This window comes from Giraffa tippelskirchi, chromosome X (assembly GCF_054371585.1).
Source record: "Giraffa tippelskirchi isolate mGirTip1 chromosome X, T2T-mGirTip1v1.2.pri, whole genome shotgun sequence".
NCBI lineage: Eukaryota > Metazoa > Chordata > Mammalia > Artiodactyla > Giraffidae > Giraffa > Giraffa tippelskirchi.
In genome coordinates this window covers 102,860,030-102,876,853 of record NC_137289.1, presented here as the reverse complement: position 1 = coordinate 102,876,853, position 16,824 = coordinate 102,860,030, and the positions used below count along the sequence as shown (strand labels likewise).

The following is a 16,824-nucleotide window of genomic DNA, read 5'->3' as shown; positions in this document are numbered from 1 at the left end:
CTAACCAGAGAGAATAACAAAACCCTGGATCCATAAGAAAGACTTGAGAGAAGCTAGAGACTCCATGTATATGCAAGTTATTTCAGATCCACTCATTGATGACTGATTGGCCTGGGCATCTGAACCAGTACTCCATGCTTTCCGTGGGGCCAAGACAAGACCTTTTTCATATTTTCTTAGGAGAAAGTGCTTCCCAGCTTCACAAAAATACTACCTTATTGGGATTATGATCAATTACTTCTAGTCACAATGATTCTTTTATTCAAACACTCTGTCCAAGTATTCAGGTTTCTTAATCCTCAAAACATATTTCCACTGAGTCTCCTGGGTTACCTATCTAAATCATGCCTACAAGTTGAAGGAAACCCCTGGACTAGGCTTCCGGTCCTGGATCTGTTATTTATTTGCTGTGTGACTGTGGTAGGCAGAATAAGGGTCCTCTAAAGATGTTCATATTCATATCCCCAGTATGTTAGTTTACATTGTAGGGAAGAATTAAGGTTGCAGATATATTTAAGGTTGTTAATTCATTGACTTTGAAGTGGGGAGATTATCTTGAAATATCTGGGTGGGCTCAATGGAATCTCAAAGGTCTCCTAAAAGTAGAAGAAGGAAACAGAAGAGGGGATGATAATGAGATATTTGAAGATGCTACATTGCTAGTTTTGAAAATGGTGGAAGGTAACCAGAAGCCAAGGAAAGAAGGTAACCTCTAGGAACTGAAAGGAGGACAAAGAAACTGATTATCCCCAGCCTCCAAAAAGAACAAAGCCCAATTATACCTTGATTTTAGCCCAGTGTGTCAGACTTCTGATGTCCAGAAGTATAGGATAATACATTTGTGTTATTTTAAGGTGCTAAGTATGGGGTGTTTTTTTTTTAGCAGTCCTAGAAGGCTAAATACACAGAAGTCATAGAAGAATAAGTACAGTGATTTTAATCAGATTTTTGACTAATACCTTAGTTTCTGTCTCTAGGACCTTTGATCATAGCCTGGCACATAGGAGGTAACAGTTTGCAGAGTAGAATGACATAGAATAGTGTGTATAGTGGAAAGTTTCTGTTGCAAAGTTAAGAGCCAAAAAGGAAGAATAGAAGTGTTAACATTTCCCTTACCTTGTCCAGCACTTGTCTTTCCAATATAACCATCCACTTCAGTTATTCTGCCCCACGATGTATTCGCTGTGGATGTTGCTATAACAACAGGATTATTAGGGTCAGAGGCCTCTCTTACAGATAGGAACTTTCAAGATGGAGGGTGGCTACAAAGATTGCAGTTCTTCTATGGGTATCTGTGCTAAGATTTACAGAATTCCTAGCCGTATTATTGAACACTATTATTGAGTTGGCCAAATCGTTCATTTGGGTTTTTCCATAATATCTTACAGAAAAACTTGATTGAACTTTTTGGCCAATTCAATACAATAATGTGATAGCTTATTTTATTTTATTTTATTTTATTTTATTTTTTTTACTGTTGGTGGGAAGAAGGCCCATAGAGGAGAGAAAATATACCTAAAGGCCCATAGCAATTCAGACTAGGAGCAGAGCAGAAGTCAGTTTTCTTTTCCCACTTTTCCTATAGGGTTATTCAAATTATCTCCTTTTTGCCTCAGACATTTTCACAAAATCATATATATATGTATATATATATATGATTCACTTCTTCATGACCCTTAAGTCTTTTTATTTCCATGTCTTTATTACTATGTTCCTTCTGAAGAACCCAGTGACCTCTTATTATCTGTCTAATGGCATTGAGCCTCCTCCCTTGGCTTCCATGACACAATTTCAGACTTTCCCTATTTCCACAGAACCCCAGTAAAACTCACCTTCCAAGGGGGTTTGCATGGTTGGAAGTGACTTAGTCTTGGTCTCAAGTGGCTTTGAGAAATCTGCAAGGAAAAGGGAATCCATTCAAGGGCCCTGGCACTACTGAGTGAAAAATTGAATGTTTTAGGAAAAAAATGGGAAATAAGTAATGGCCAGTTAGATACTTAATTAATCTGGATAGGGAAAACATTTTGTTTTAGCTAACTTCCAATTGAAATTTAGCTACTTATTCTCTTGAGAGGGTCTTAGAAGTATTACAAAGAAGGTGGCTGTGGTGAGTTAGTAAAGATAATAGAGTAATAACCTCTAAATACTTACTTCTTCACAAAAGCAGTGAAATGACTGGCAAAATTTTTTCGTAATTTTTTTTTCTTTAAGATTTTGGAAAAATAGCCAAAGATTTGAATCAATCCAGGTAGCATTTATGGAAGAAAAACACTCCAGTCTTGTTAAGTACAGCAAGTATTGTTGCATTTTAATTTACCCCAGCTCTATTACCCTGTCCCAGGCCAGTAGTAGCCTTGAAAATAAGCCTTGTTCAAGGTGCTAGGCTGAACAGAACAGATTTAATTCCTTGAAAAATTGTCATTATTTGACTTCTGTGGCAATTCCCTGAAAGACCTGATTCAAAAGTCTTGTCTTTATTGATCGTCCAGTGCTAAAACTCTTGCCAGGGAAGGGGTGTATTTGTCAGACAGATGACTTGAACATTAGACAACTGAGGTAAACAAAAGATTTGCCAAAAAGCTTAAAAGAAAAAAAAAGTAATTAAATGTTCAGAGATTTTGAAAATCTCTGACATGTTCCTGGAATCCAGAAAGCCACAGACATGCATAGATAGGATTCTGTGCATGCTCAGGAAATACATGAGAATGTCATATGTTCTTATCTCTGGCTAGCCTCGAGGCTCTGCATTAGCAGGAAATGAAGGCTACAGCACAGTTATAAACTTCCTGGGTAAGCATTGAAAACAGTTAAACAGGCAACAGAACCCTTGGAGTTTTATTGATTCCAAGTATTTACAGAAATATCTGTCCAATCAATCGTTGACCACTAAATTGATCAGAGGCTTCAGTGGTAATCCATGACAAAGAATACAAGAGACTACATAGAATTAGCCAGACAGTTATTGAACAAACAAATAGCAATTAGTACAGAAAGCAGTGAGAAAAGCAAGCCCTGGAAAGAGAGACAGAGACATGCAAAAAAACTAGAAAGTATGGAGCTTCTGGTTCAAGATGGCAGAGTAGAGTACCATCTCCTTCTGCGAGAGAACCAAAATCGAAACTAGCTGTTGAACAATCATCAACAGGAGGATTCTGGAACCTACCAAAAAAAGACACCCCACATCCAAAGATAAAGAAGCCATACCAAGATGGGAGGAAGGGCACAATCAGAATAAAATCAAATCCCTTACCCACTGGGTGAGTGACCCACAATCTGAAGAAAAATCATACCAAAGAACTTTTCCCACTGTTCTTAAGATTCTGAACCCCATGTCAGATTCCTGAGCCTGGAGACCCAACAAACAGACTGGGAATACCCGGAGAATCTGACCTTGAAGGCCAGCAGAATTTTATTATAAGACTTCCACAGGACTGGGAGAAACAGACTCCAGTCTTAGAGGACACAAACAAAAGCTTATGTGCACTAAGACTCAGAGGAAGGGAGCAGTGAGCACACAGGAGACTGAATCAAAACTACTTGTTAGTGTTGGAGGGTCTCCTGTGGAGGTGTGGGTCTGCAGGGGATCACCACAGGGATGGGGGTACTGGCAACATCAGTCTGGGAAGGCCCCCTTGGTGTAAATACTCTTGGGTTGCCATTAACCAGACCACAGAGCCTGTTAAGCCCACCAACATTCACATTATAGGGGTCCCAGAAGGAGAACAGAGAGAGAAAGGATCTGAGAAAATATTTGAAGAGATAATAGCTGAAAGCTTCCTTAACATGGGAAAGGAAATAGTCAACCAAGACCAGGAAGGGCAGAGAGTCCCAGGCAGGATAAACCCAAGAAGGAACACACCAAGACACATAGTAATCAAATTGATAAAAATTAAAGACAGAGATAAAATATTAAAAACAACAAGGGAAAAATGACAACATACAAGGGACTCTCATCAGGCTATCAGCTCATTTCTCAACAGAAACTCTACAAGCCAGAAGGGAATGGCATGATATATTTAAAGTGATGAAAGGGAAGAACCTACAACCAAGAATACTCTACCCGGCAAGACTCTCTCCTTAAGATTTGATGGAGAAATCAAAAGCTTTCCAGATAAGCAAAAGTTAAGAGAATTCAGCACTACCAAACCAGATTTACAACAAATGCTAAAGGAACTTCTCCAAGCAGGAAGCAAGAGAAGGAAAAGATCTACCTACAGAAAATGAACCCAAAACATGAAAACTGTAAAGGGTAAATACCTTAAATGCAAATGAATTAAATGCGCCAAACAAAAGACATAGACGGCCTGAGTAGATGAAAATATGTGCATGTATGCACTTCCACTTATCACTTTGCTTGATCCTCTCCCCTGAGTTGTACGTAATTATTTTATATTTTTAGGCTAATCATGTTCCCATTATGGCTTGCAATTGCAATTATCTTTTTTTTTTTTTTGGTCTGGCTATTGATTCTGAAAACTGATAAACATCTTTCACTATTGTGATTATGCAACTATTACTCACTTAATACCATTGTATCATGATCTTTCAACAGAAAAATAATAGAATTCTATACCACACACAAAAAAACTAAGATCATCACATTTGGCCCCATAGCTTCATGCAAATAGATGGGGAAAAAAATGAAAACAGTGACAGATTTTATTTTCTTGGGCTAAATCAGTGTGGATGGTGACTGCAGCCATTAAATTAAATGGCACTTACTCCTTGGAAGAAAAGTTATGACAAACCTAGACAATATATTAAAAAGTAGATACATCACTTTGCTGAAAAAGTCCATATAGTCAAAGCTATGGTTTTTCCAGTAGTCATGTATGGATGTAAGAGTTGGGCCATAAAGAAAGCTGAGTGCACAGAACTGATGCTTTTGAACTGTGGTGCTGGAGAAGATGCTTGAGAATCCCTTGGACAGCAAGGGGATCAAACCAATCAATCCTAAAGGAGATCAATCCTGGATATTCATTGGAAGCATTCATTCAGCTGAAGCTGAAGCTCCAATATTTTTGGCCACTTGATGTGAAGAGCTGACTAATTAGAAAAGATCCTGATGCTGGGCAAGATTGAAGGCAGCAGGAGAAGGGGACGACAGAGGATGAGATGGTTGGATGGCATCACCAATTCAATGAATATAAGTTTGAGCAAACTCTGGAAGATGGTGAAGGACAGGGAAGCCTGATGTGCTGCAGTCCAAGGTGTCACAAAGAGTCAGACGTGACTGAGCAACTGAATATAAACATATAAAACCGTTTCACAGAAAAACCTGTAATCACTTTTTAAAACCAAGATTCACATCAGAATTATACTGAAATTTTTTTGAAAAATACAAATGTCCAGATATTGCTTTTTTTTGGCCAGGGCTTCAGATATGCTTCTAATGAGTAACCATGTTTTAAAACAATTGGACTATATGAGGATTTTTTACTTTTATCTAGTTTGTTTCACTTTTTCTATTTCATATTCAGTGCTCCCATTTCATCTAGTTTATGTTTTCTAATTTCTCCATCTCTTCTTTTTTTTCATGTTCTATCTCAAGACTTTATCAAACTTAGTAGAAAAGCTCTTGCATGCATATATATAAATAATATGCATAGTATATATATTTTAGAAAACTTATGAACTTTTGCCTAACTAAAACAAAAATTGTGAGTTTGATTTCATTTATTTGACTTAGTATGAATAGAATGCTAGATTTACAATTAAAAAAATAGATAGGCAAGAAGCAGCAGAGGTTTATTGTATAGCACAGGGAAATATAGTCAATATCTTATATTATCCTATAATGGAAAATAATTTCAAAGATAATATATGCATATATGTATAACTGAATCACACAAAAATATTCTATGTTTTGAAATTTAGTATTGTTTACCAGTTTTTCTAAATGTCCTATGGACATCTAATAGCAACATATGAGATATAAAATTTTAAATACATTTTGTATGATATAAAGTTAATGTAAATTCATATAAATAGAAATCAAGTGCATTTAAATTATTGATTACATCATCAAGATGCTCCTATTCTTATTTTTTCTGCATTTGATAACATATTCTCAGAGAAATGTTAATATTCCTCACTATGATTATATATTTTTTCTTTTCCCTTTTATTTTTTCTGAGATTTTTGCTTTATGTATGTTTGTTTCTTTGTTGTTAGGTATCTCATGGTTTATGATATCTGTCTTTGTGAAATGTACTTTTTATCTTTAAAAATATTCATCTTTGTTTAATTTAAAAATCAATAAATTTATTAAAATTTAAAAAAAGAAACTAGAAAATATAGTCCATAAACATGTTAAAAAAAAGCAATGAATAGAAATTTTCTCTGAGGAAGTACGGATACTGGACTCATTAGAAAAAAAGACTTTAAATCAACTAAATTTGTTATTTAAAAAAAAAAGAAATCAAAGGAATCTATGTCCAAAAAACTAAAATAATGAGTGCAATTCAAACCAAGTTGTTGTTCTGTCACTCAGTCGTGTGTGACTCTTTGTGACCCCAAGGGCAGATTTCCCTATCCTTCACTGTCTCCCAGAGTTTGCTCAAATACATGTGCATTGAGTCAGTGATGCTATCTAACCATCTCAACTGCTGAAATGCTCTTATCCTTTTCTCTTCAAAATTTCCCCAGCATTAGGGTCTTTCCCAATGAGTCTGCTCTTCCCATCAGATAGCCAAAGTACTGAAGCTTCAGCATCAGTTCTTCCAATGAATATTCCCATTACTTGAAGTATTTTCCACATTTTGTGGTGATGCACACAGTCAAAGGCTTTAGTGTAGTCGATGAAGCAGAAGTAGATATTTTCATGGAATTCCTTTGCTTTCTCTGTGATCCAACAAATGTTGGCAATTTAATCTCTGGTTACTCTGCCTTTTCTAAACCCAGCTTGTACATCTGGATGTTATCAATTCATGTACTGCTGAAGTCTAGCTTGCAGGATTTTGATCATAACCTTACTAGCATGTGAAATGAGTGCAACTGTATGGTAGTTTGAACATTCTTTGGCATTGCCCTTCTTTGGGATTGGAATGAAAACTGGCCTTTCCTGTCCTGTGGCCACTGCTGAGTTTTCTATATTTGCTGACATATCGAGTGCAGAACTTTTACAGCATCATCTTTTAGGATTTTAAATAACTCAGCTAGAATCCCATCATATTATTAGCTGTGTTTGTGGTCATGTTCTTAAGGCCCACATGACTTCACACTCCAGAATGTCTGGCTCTAGGTGAGTGACCACACCATCAGAGTTATATGGGTCATTAAGACCTCTTTTGTAGAGTTCTGCCACTTCTTAATTTTTTCTGTTTCTGTTAATTCCCTACTGTTTATGTCATCTATCATGTCAATCCTTGCAAGAAATATTCCCTTGATCTCTCCAATTTTCTTGAAGAAATCTCTAGTCTTTCCCACTCTATTGTCATCTTCTACTTCTTTGCATTTTTCATTTAAAAAGACCTTCTTATCTCTCCTTGCTATTCTCTGGAACTCTGCATTCAGTTGGGTATATCTTTCCCTTTCTCCCATGCCTTTCAATTCTCTTCTTCCCTCAGCTATTTGGAAAGCCTCCTCAGACAAACATTTTGCCTTCTTGCATTTCTTTTTCTTTGGGATAGTTTTGGTCACTTCCTCCTGTGCAACGTTACAAACCTCAAACCAAGTAGAAAATGTCATTAAACAAAAATTATAAAACAGGGACAAACTAGAAATCCTGGAGATGAAAGATACAATAACTGAAAAAATGCATGCATGCTAAGTTGCTTCAGTCATTTATGACTCTTTGCAATCCTATGGACTGTAGCCTGTCAGGTTCCTCCCTCTATAAGATTTTCCAGGCAAGAATACTGGAGTGGGTAGGCATGTCCTCCTCCAAGGGATCTTCCTGATCCAGGAATCAAACTGGCATCTCTTACGTCTCCTGCATTGACAGTTGGGTTCTTCACCACTTCCAACACCTGGGAAGCCCCAACTGAAAGAATAAAACCCACTAAAAAGAAAAATTAACTAAAGAAGATTTAAACAGGCAGAAGAAAGAATCAGTAAAACTGGTGACAATTGAAATTGGCAGATTAGAGAAACAGAAAGGAAAGTGAATGAAGAAAAATGACCAGCACCTCAGAGAACTGCAGGGCACCATTAAATGTACCAATATACACATAATGGAAGTTACAGGAGAGGATAGAAAAGTATAGACAAAATATTTTAAAATGCTATGTAATGTCAAAAAACTGTTGACATTTTAATTTTTATTGACATTTTAATTTTTATTACTTTTTTATTCTTGTTCAGTTGTGTCTAACTCTTTGCAACTCCAATGACTGCAGCCCCAACCGACTCTTTGCAGCCCATTGACTGTAGCACACAAGGCTTCTCTGTCCTTCGCTATCTCCCTGAGCTTGCTCAAACTCATGTCCATTGAGTCCATGATGTCATCCAAACATCTCACCCTCTGTCACCCCTTTCTCCTCCTGCTCTCAATCTTTCTCAGCATCTGGATCTTTTCCAATGAGTCTTCTTGGCCAAAGTATTGGAGCTTCAGCTTCAGCACCAACCCTTCCAATGAATATTTGGGATGGATTTCCTTTAGGATTGACTGGTTTGATTTCCTTGCTGTCTAAAGAATTCTCAAGAGTCTTTTATAACACAACCGTTCAAAACCATCAATTCTTTGGCGCTCAGTCTTCCTTATGGTCCAACTCTCACATCTATACATAACTATTGGAAAAATGATAGCTTTGACTAAAAAGACTTTTGTAGGCAAAGTAACGTCTCTGCTTTTTAACACACTGTCTAGGTTTGTCAGAGCTTTCCTTCAAAGGAGAGAATGTCTTAATTTCATGACAGCAATTGCCATCCACAGTGATTTTGGAGCCCAAGAAAATAAAATATGTCACTGTTTCCATTGTTTGCCCATCTATTTGCCATGAAGTAGTGGGACTGGATGTCATGATTTTCATTTTTTTTCATACCGAGTTTTAAGCTAGCTCTTTCACTCTCCTCTTCATCAATAGGTTCTTTATTTCCTCTTTGCTTTCTGCCATTAGGGTGATATTGCCTGCATATTTGAGGTTGTTGATGTTTCTCCTGGCAATCTCGATTCCATTTCATTATTCATCCAGCCTGGGATTTCACATGATGTGCTCTGCATAGACATTAAATAAATACACATACAATGTGTTAAAATACAGAGACATCACTATACTGACAAAGGTGATACCACTGTAATGGCAGAAAGCAAAGAGGAATTAAAAAGCCTCTTGATGAAGGTGAAAGAGAAGAATGAAAAACCTGGCCTAATACTCAACATTCAAAAAACAAAGATCATGGCATCTGGTCCCATAACTTCATGGGAATTAGAAGGGGGAAAAGTATAAGCAGTTGCAGATTTTATTTTCTTGGGCTCCAAAATTACTGGTGATGGTGACTGCAGCCATGAAATTAAAAGACACTAGCTCCTTGGAAGGAAAGCTATGACAACCCTAGAGAGCATATTAAAAAATAGAGACATCAGTTTGCCGACAAAGTTCTGTATAGTCAAAACTACTGTTTTTCCTGTAGTCATGTACAAATATGAAAGTTGAACTATAAAGAATGCTGAGTGCCGAAAAACTGATGCTTTCAAATTGTAGTACTGGAGAAGACTCTTGAGAGTCCCTAGGACTGCAAAGCGATCAAACCAGTCAATCGTAAAGGAAATCAGCTCTGAATATTCATTGGAATGACTGATGCTTACACTGAAGCTCCAATACTTTGCCCACCCCATGTGAAAAGATGACTCATTGGAAGATTCTGATGCTGGGAAAGATTGAAGGCAAAAAGAGAAGCTAGTGGCTGAGGGTGAGATGGTTAGATAGCATCACCGACCCGATGGACATGAGTTTGAGCAAACTCCAGGTAATAGTGAAGGACAGGGGTGATTGGTATTCTGCAATTCATGGAGTCTCATTGCAAAGAGTCAGACATGACTTAGCAACTGAACAACAACATAGCAGCATTATTTTCCATCAGTCTCCTAAAAAAAAGAAGTAAAAATAAACAAACGGGACCTAATTAAATCCTTTTGTACAGCAAAATAACCCATGAATGAAACAAAAGACTGTCTAATGAATGAGAGTAAATATTTGCAAATAAGAATGATAAAGTGCTAATACCCCAAATACATAGAAAGCTCATATAAGTCAATATAACAAAAAAAAAACAATAAATAACATGACTGGAAAATGGTCAGTTCAGTTCAGGCGCTCAGTCAAGTCTGACTCTTTGCATCCCCATGTACTGTAGCACTCCAGGCCTCCCTGTCCATCACCAATACCTGGAGTTTACTCAAACTCATGTCCTTTGCATCAGTGATGCCATCCAACCATCTCATCTTCTGTCGTCCCCTTCTCCTCCCGCCTTCAATCTCTCCCAGTATCAGGGTCTTTCCAAGTGAGTCAGTCCTTCGCATCAGGTGGCCAAAGAATTGGAGTTTCAGCTTCAGGATCAGTCCTTCCAATGAATATTCAGGACTGATTTCCTTTAGGATGGACTGGATGGAACTCCTTGCAGTCCACGGGATTCTCAAGAGTCTTCTCCAACACCACAGTTCAAAAGCATCAATTCTTCGGTGCTCAGCTTTCTTTGTAGTCCAACTCTCACATCCATACATGAATACTGGAAAAACCATAGCTTTGACTAGATGGACATTTGTTGGCAAAATAATGTCTCTCCTTTTTAATATGCTGTCTAGGTGGGTCATAACTTTTCTTCCAAGGAGTAAGTGTCTTTTAATTTCATGGCTACAGTCACCATCTGCAGTGATTTTGGAGCCCACAAAAAATAAAGTCTCTCACTATTTCCACTGTTTCCCATTCTGTTTGCCCTGAAGTGATGGGACAAGATAACATGATCTTAGTTTTCTGAATGTTGAGATTTAAGCCAACTTTTTCACTCTCCTCTTTCACTTTCATCAAGAGGCTTTTTAGTTCTTCTTCACTTTCTGTCATATAGGTGGTGCCATCTGCATATCTGAGCTTATTGATATTTCTCCTGGCAATCTTGATTCTAGCTTGTGCTTCATCCAGCCCAGCGTTTGTCATGATGGCCGAGAGGAGCTACCCCACGCCTGAAGCCGGGGGCAGCAGCCGAGAGGAGCTACCCCGCGCCAGAGGCCGGGGGGAGTGGCCGAAAGGAGTTACCCCATGTCCAAGGAGCAGCGGCTGCGTGGGCACAAGAGGGCCGAGAGGAGTTATTCCACATTCAAAGTCAGGAGGGGATGCCATGAGTAGATACCCCTTGTCCAAGGTAAGGAGCAGCAGCTGCACTTTGCTGGAGCAGCCGTGAAGTGATGCCCCACTTACAAGGTAAGAGAAAACCAAGTAAGACGGCAGGTGTTGCGAGAGGGCATCAGAGGGCAGACACACTGAAACTATAATCACAGAAAACTAGCCAATCTGATCACATGGACCGCAGCCTTGTCTATCTCAATGAAATGAAGCCATGCCTTGTGGGGCCACCCAAGACGGACGGGTCATGATGGAGAGGTCTGACAGAATGTGGTCCACTGGAGAAGGGCATGGCAAACCACTTCAGTATTCTTGCTTTGAGAACCCCATGAACAGTATTAAAAGGCAAAAAGATAGGACACTGAAAGATGAACTTCCCAGGTCAATAGGTGCCAAATATGCTACTGGAGATCAGTGGAGAAATAACTCCAGAAAGATGATGGGATGGAGTCAAAGCAAAAACAATACACAGTTGTGGATGTGACTAGTGATAGAAGCAAAGTCTGATGCTGTAAAGAGCAATATTGCATAGGAACCTGGAATGTTAGGTCCATGAATCAAGGGAAATTGGAAGTGGTCAAACAGGAGATGGCAAGAATGAACGTTGACATTCTAGGAATCAGTGAACTAAGATGGATTGGAATGGGTGCATTTAACTCAGATGACCATTATATCTACTACTGTGGGCAGGAATCCCTTAGAAGAAATGGAGTAGCCATCATGGTCAACAAATGAGTCCAAAATGCAGTACTTGGGTGCAATCTCAAAAACAACAGAATGATCTCTGTTCGTTTCCAAGGCAAACCATTCAATATCACGGTAATCCAAGTCTATGCCCCGACCAGTAACACTGACGAAGCTGAGCTTGAACGTTTCTATGAAGACCTACAAGATCTTTCAGAACTAACACCCAAAAAAGATGTCCTTTTCACTATTGGGGACTGGAATGCAAAAGTAGGATGTCAGGAAACACCTGGAGTAACAGGCAAATTTGGCCTTGGAGTACAGAATGAAGCAGGGCAAAGGCTAATAGAGTTTGGTCAAGAGAATGCACTGGTCACAGCAAATACCCTCTTACAACAAGACAAGAGAAGACTCTACACATGACATCACCAGATGGTCAACACCAGAATCAGATTGATTATATTCTTTGCAGCCAAAGATGGAGAAGCTCTATACAGTCAGCAAAAACAAGACAAGGAGCAGACTGTGGCTCAGATCATGAACTTCTTATTGCCAAATTCAGACTTAAATTGAAGAAAGTAGGGGAAAACACTAGACCATTCAGGTATGACCTAAATCAAATCCCTTATGATTATACAGTGGAAGTGACAAATAGATTTAAGGGACTAGATCTGATAGACACAGTGTCTGATGAACTATGGACAGAGGTTCGTGACATTGTACAGGAGACAGGGATCAAGACTATCTCCAGGAAATGAAATGCAAAAAAGCAAAATGGCTGTCTGAGGAGGCCTTACAAATAGCTGTGAAAAGAAGAAAAGCAAAAAGCAAAGGAGAAAAGAAAATATATTCCCATCTGAATGCAGAGTTCCAAAGAATAGCAAGGAGAGATAAGAAACCCTTCCTCAGCGATCAATGCAAAGAAATAGAGGAAAACAACAGGATGGGAAAGACTAGAGATCTCTTCAAGAAAATTAGAGATACCAAAGGAACATTTCATGCAAAGATAGGCTAGATAAAGGACAGAAATGGTATGGACCTAAAAGAAGCAGAAGATATTAAGAAGAGGTGGCAAGAACACACAGAAGAACTGTACAAAAAAGATCTTCACGACCCAGATAATCACAATGGTGTGATCACTCACCTAGAGCCAGACATCCTGGAATGTGAAGTCAAGTGGGCCTTAGGAAGCATCACTATGAACAAAGCTAATGGAGATTATGGAATTCCAGTAGAGCTATTTCAAATCCTGAAAGATGATGCTGTGAAAGTGCTGCACTCAATATGCCAGTAAATCTGGAAAACTCAGCAGTGGCCACAGGACTGGAAAAGGTCAGTTTTCATTCCAGTCCCAAAGAAAGGCAATGCCAAAGAATGCTCACACTACCGCATATTTGCACTCATCTCACACGCTAGTAAAGTAATGCTCAAAATTCTCCAAGCCAGGCTTCAGCAATACGTGAACCGTGAACTTCCAGATGTTCAAGCTGGTTTTAGAAAAGGCAGAGGAACCAGAGATCAAATTGCGAACATCTGCTGGATCATCGAAAAAGCAAGAGAGTTCCAGAAAAACATCTATTTCTGCTTTATTGATTATGCCAAAGCCTTTGACTGTGTGGATAACAATAATGTGTGGAAAATTCTGAATGAGATGGGAATATCAGACCATCTGAACTGCCTCTTGAGAAACCTGTATGCAGGTCAGGAAGAAACAGTTAGAACTGGACATGGAACAACAGACTGGTTCCAATAGGAAAAGGAGTACGTCAAGGCTGTATAATGTCACCTGTTTATTTAACTTATATGCAGAGTACATCATGAGACATGCTGGGCTGGAGGAAACATAAGCTGGAATCAAGATTGCCAGGAGAAATATCAATAACCTCAGATATGCAGATGACACCACCCTTATGGCAGAAAGTGAAGAAGAACTAAAGAGCCTCTTGATGAAAGTGAAAGAGGAGAGTGAAAAAGTTGGCTTAAAGCTTAGCATTCAGAAAACTAAGATCATGGCATCTGGTCCCTTCACTTCATGGCAAATCGATGGGGAAATAGTGGAAACAGTGACAGACTTTATTTTTTTTTGGTCTCCAAATCACTGCTAATGGTGATTGCAGCCATGACATTAAAAGACACTTACTCCTTGGAAGGAAGGTTATGACCAACCTAGATAGGTAGCAAAAGCAGAGACATTACTTTGCCAACAAAGGTCCGTCTAGTCAAGGCTATGGTTTTTCTAGCAGTCGTGTAAGGAGATGAGAGTTGGACGGTGAAGGAAACTGAGCACCGAAGAATTGATGCTTTTGAACTGTGGTGTTGGAGAAGACTCTTGAGAGTCCCTTGGACTGCAAGAAGAGCAAACCAGTCCATCCTAAAGGAGATCAGTCCTGGGTGTTCATTGGAAGGACTGATGTTGAAGCTGAAACTCTAATACTTTGGCTACCTCATGCGAAGAGCTGACTCACTGGAAAAGTCCCTAATGCTGGGAATGATTGGGGGCAGGAGGAGAAGGGGACAACAGTGGATGAGATGGCTGGATGGCATCACTGACTAGATGGACATGGGTTTGGGTAGACTCTGTGAGTTGGTGATGGACAGGGAGGCCTGGCATGCTGCGCTTCATGGGGTCGCAAAGAGTCGGACACGACTTAATGACTGAACTGAACTGACTCTGCATATAAATTAAATAAGCAGGGTGACAATATACAGCCTTGACATACTTCCTTCCCGATTTGGAACAAGTCTCTCCTTCCATGTCTAGTTCTAACTGTTGATTCCTGACCTGCATACAGATTTCTCAAGAGGCAGTTCAGGTGGTCTGGTATTCCTATCTCTTTAAGAATTTTCCAGAGTTTGTTGTGGTCCACACAGTCATAGGCTTTGGCATAGTCAATTAATCAGAAATGAATTTTTTTCTGGAACTCTCTTTCTTTTTCAATGATCCAGTGCATGTTGGCAATTTGAAATCTGATTCCTCTGCCTTTTCTAAAACCAGCTTGAACATGTGAAACTTCATGGTTCATGTACGGTTGAAGCCTGGCTTGGAGAATTTTTAGCATTACTTTACTAGGTTGTGAAATGTGTGCAATTCTTTGGTACTTTGAGCATTCTTTGGCATTCCCTTTGTTTGGGATTGGCATGAAAACTGACCTTTTCCAGCCCTGTGGCCACTGCTGAGTTTTCCAAATTAGCTGGCATATTGAGTGCAGCACTTTCACAGTATCATCTTTTAGGATTTGGAATAGCTCAACTGGAATTCCATCAACTCCACTAGCTTTTTCCATAGTGATGCTTCCTATGGCCCACTTGACTTCACATTCCAGGATGTCTGGCTCTAGGTGAGTGGTCACACCATCGTGATTATCTGGGATGTGAAGATCTTTTTAGTATAGTTCTTCTGTGTATTCTTGATACCTCTTCTTAATATCTGCTGCTTCTGTTGGATCCATACCATTTCTGTCCTTTATCGAGCCCATCTTTGCATGAAATGTGCCCTTGGTATCTCTAATTTTGTTGAAGGAGTCTCTAGTCTTTCCCATTCTATTGTTTTCCTCTATTTCTTTGCACTGATCGCTGAGGAAGGCTTTCTTATCTCTCCTTGCTCTTCTTTGGAACTCTGCATTCACATGGGTATGTTTTCCCTTTTGTCATCTGCCTTTCACGTCTCTTCTTTTCACAGCTATTAGTAAGGCCTCCTCAGACAAACATTCTGCCTTTTTGTATTTATTTTCCTTGGGGTGGTCTTGATCCCTGCTTCCTGTACAATGTCACAAACCCCCGTCCAAGTTCTTGAGGCACTCTGTCTATCAGATCTAATCCCTTGAATCTATTTCTCACTTCCACTGTAGAGTCATAAGGGATTTGAATTAGGTCATACATGAATGGTCTAATGGCTTTCCCTACTTTCTTCAGTGTAAGTCTGAATTTGCCAATAAATAGGGCATGTACTTAGCCACAGTAAACTCCTTGTCTTGTTTTTGCTGACTGTATAGAGCTTCTCCATCTTTGGCTGCAAAGAATATAATCGATCTGATTTCGGTATTGACCATCTGATTATGTCCATGTGTAGAGTTATCTCTTGTGTTATTGGAAGAGGGTGTTTGCTGTGACCAGTGCATTCTCTTGGCAAAACTCTATTAGCCTTTGCCCTGCTTCATTCTGTTCTCCAAGGCCATATTTTCCTATTACTGCAGGTATTTCTTGACTTCCTATTTTTACATTCCAGCTCCCTATAAGGAAAAGGACATCTTTTTTGAGTGTTAGTTCTAGAAGGTCTTGTAGGTCTTCATAGATCCATTCAACTTCAGCTTCTTCAGCATTACTGGTCAGCACATAGACTTGTATTACTGTGATATTGAATGGTTTGCCTTGGAAACGGACAGAAATCATTTTGTCGTTTTTGAGATCCCATTCAAGTACTGCATTTCAGACTCTTTTTTTGACTAGGATGACTCCTCCATTTCTTCTAAGGGATTCATGCCCACAGTAGTAGATATAATGGTTATGTGAATTAAATTCACCATTCCAGTGCATTTTAGTTCGCTGATTCTAAAATGTCCGTACTCACTCATGCCATCTCCTGTTTGACCACTTCCAATTTGCCTTGATTCATGGACCTAACATTCCAGGTTCCTATGCAATATTACTCTTTTTTTTTTTTTTTTGTTTTGAGATGTACTTTTTTATTCAATCTTCATAACTTGGTCCAAGGTGTTACCTCGACTTTACATATGAAGAAAATGAGACTTGTACTAAAGTCTTTGCCCTCTGCCACAGGACTTGTAAATGGTGGAACTGGCCTCTAGCTTAGCTCTCATGAAGTATTTTGACTGGGTTAGTTCTAAGCCCTTCTGTTTTTTTT

General features: G+C 39.1%; 1 protein-coding gene across 1 annotated transcript in view; it reads right to left on the bottom strand.

Annotated features, from left to right (window-relative positions):
- VSIG4 (V-set and immunoglobulin domain containing 4) overlaps positions 1-16,824 on the bottom strand; it is a 34,556-nt gene that overhangs the window by 3,776 nt on the left and 13,956 nt on the right. Inside the window, exons 3-4 of the mRNA XM_081565542.1 lie at positions 1,833-1,895; positions 1,117-1,194 (exon numbers count right to left, since the gene is read on the bottom strand). Of these exons, the coding sequence (XP_081421668.1) occupies positions 1,117-1,194; positions 1,833-1,895 (141 nt within the window). The remainder of the gene's footprint in view (positions 1-1,116; positions 1,195-1,832; positions 1,896-16,824) is intronic.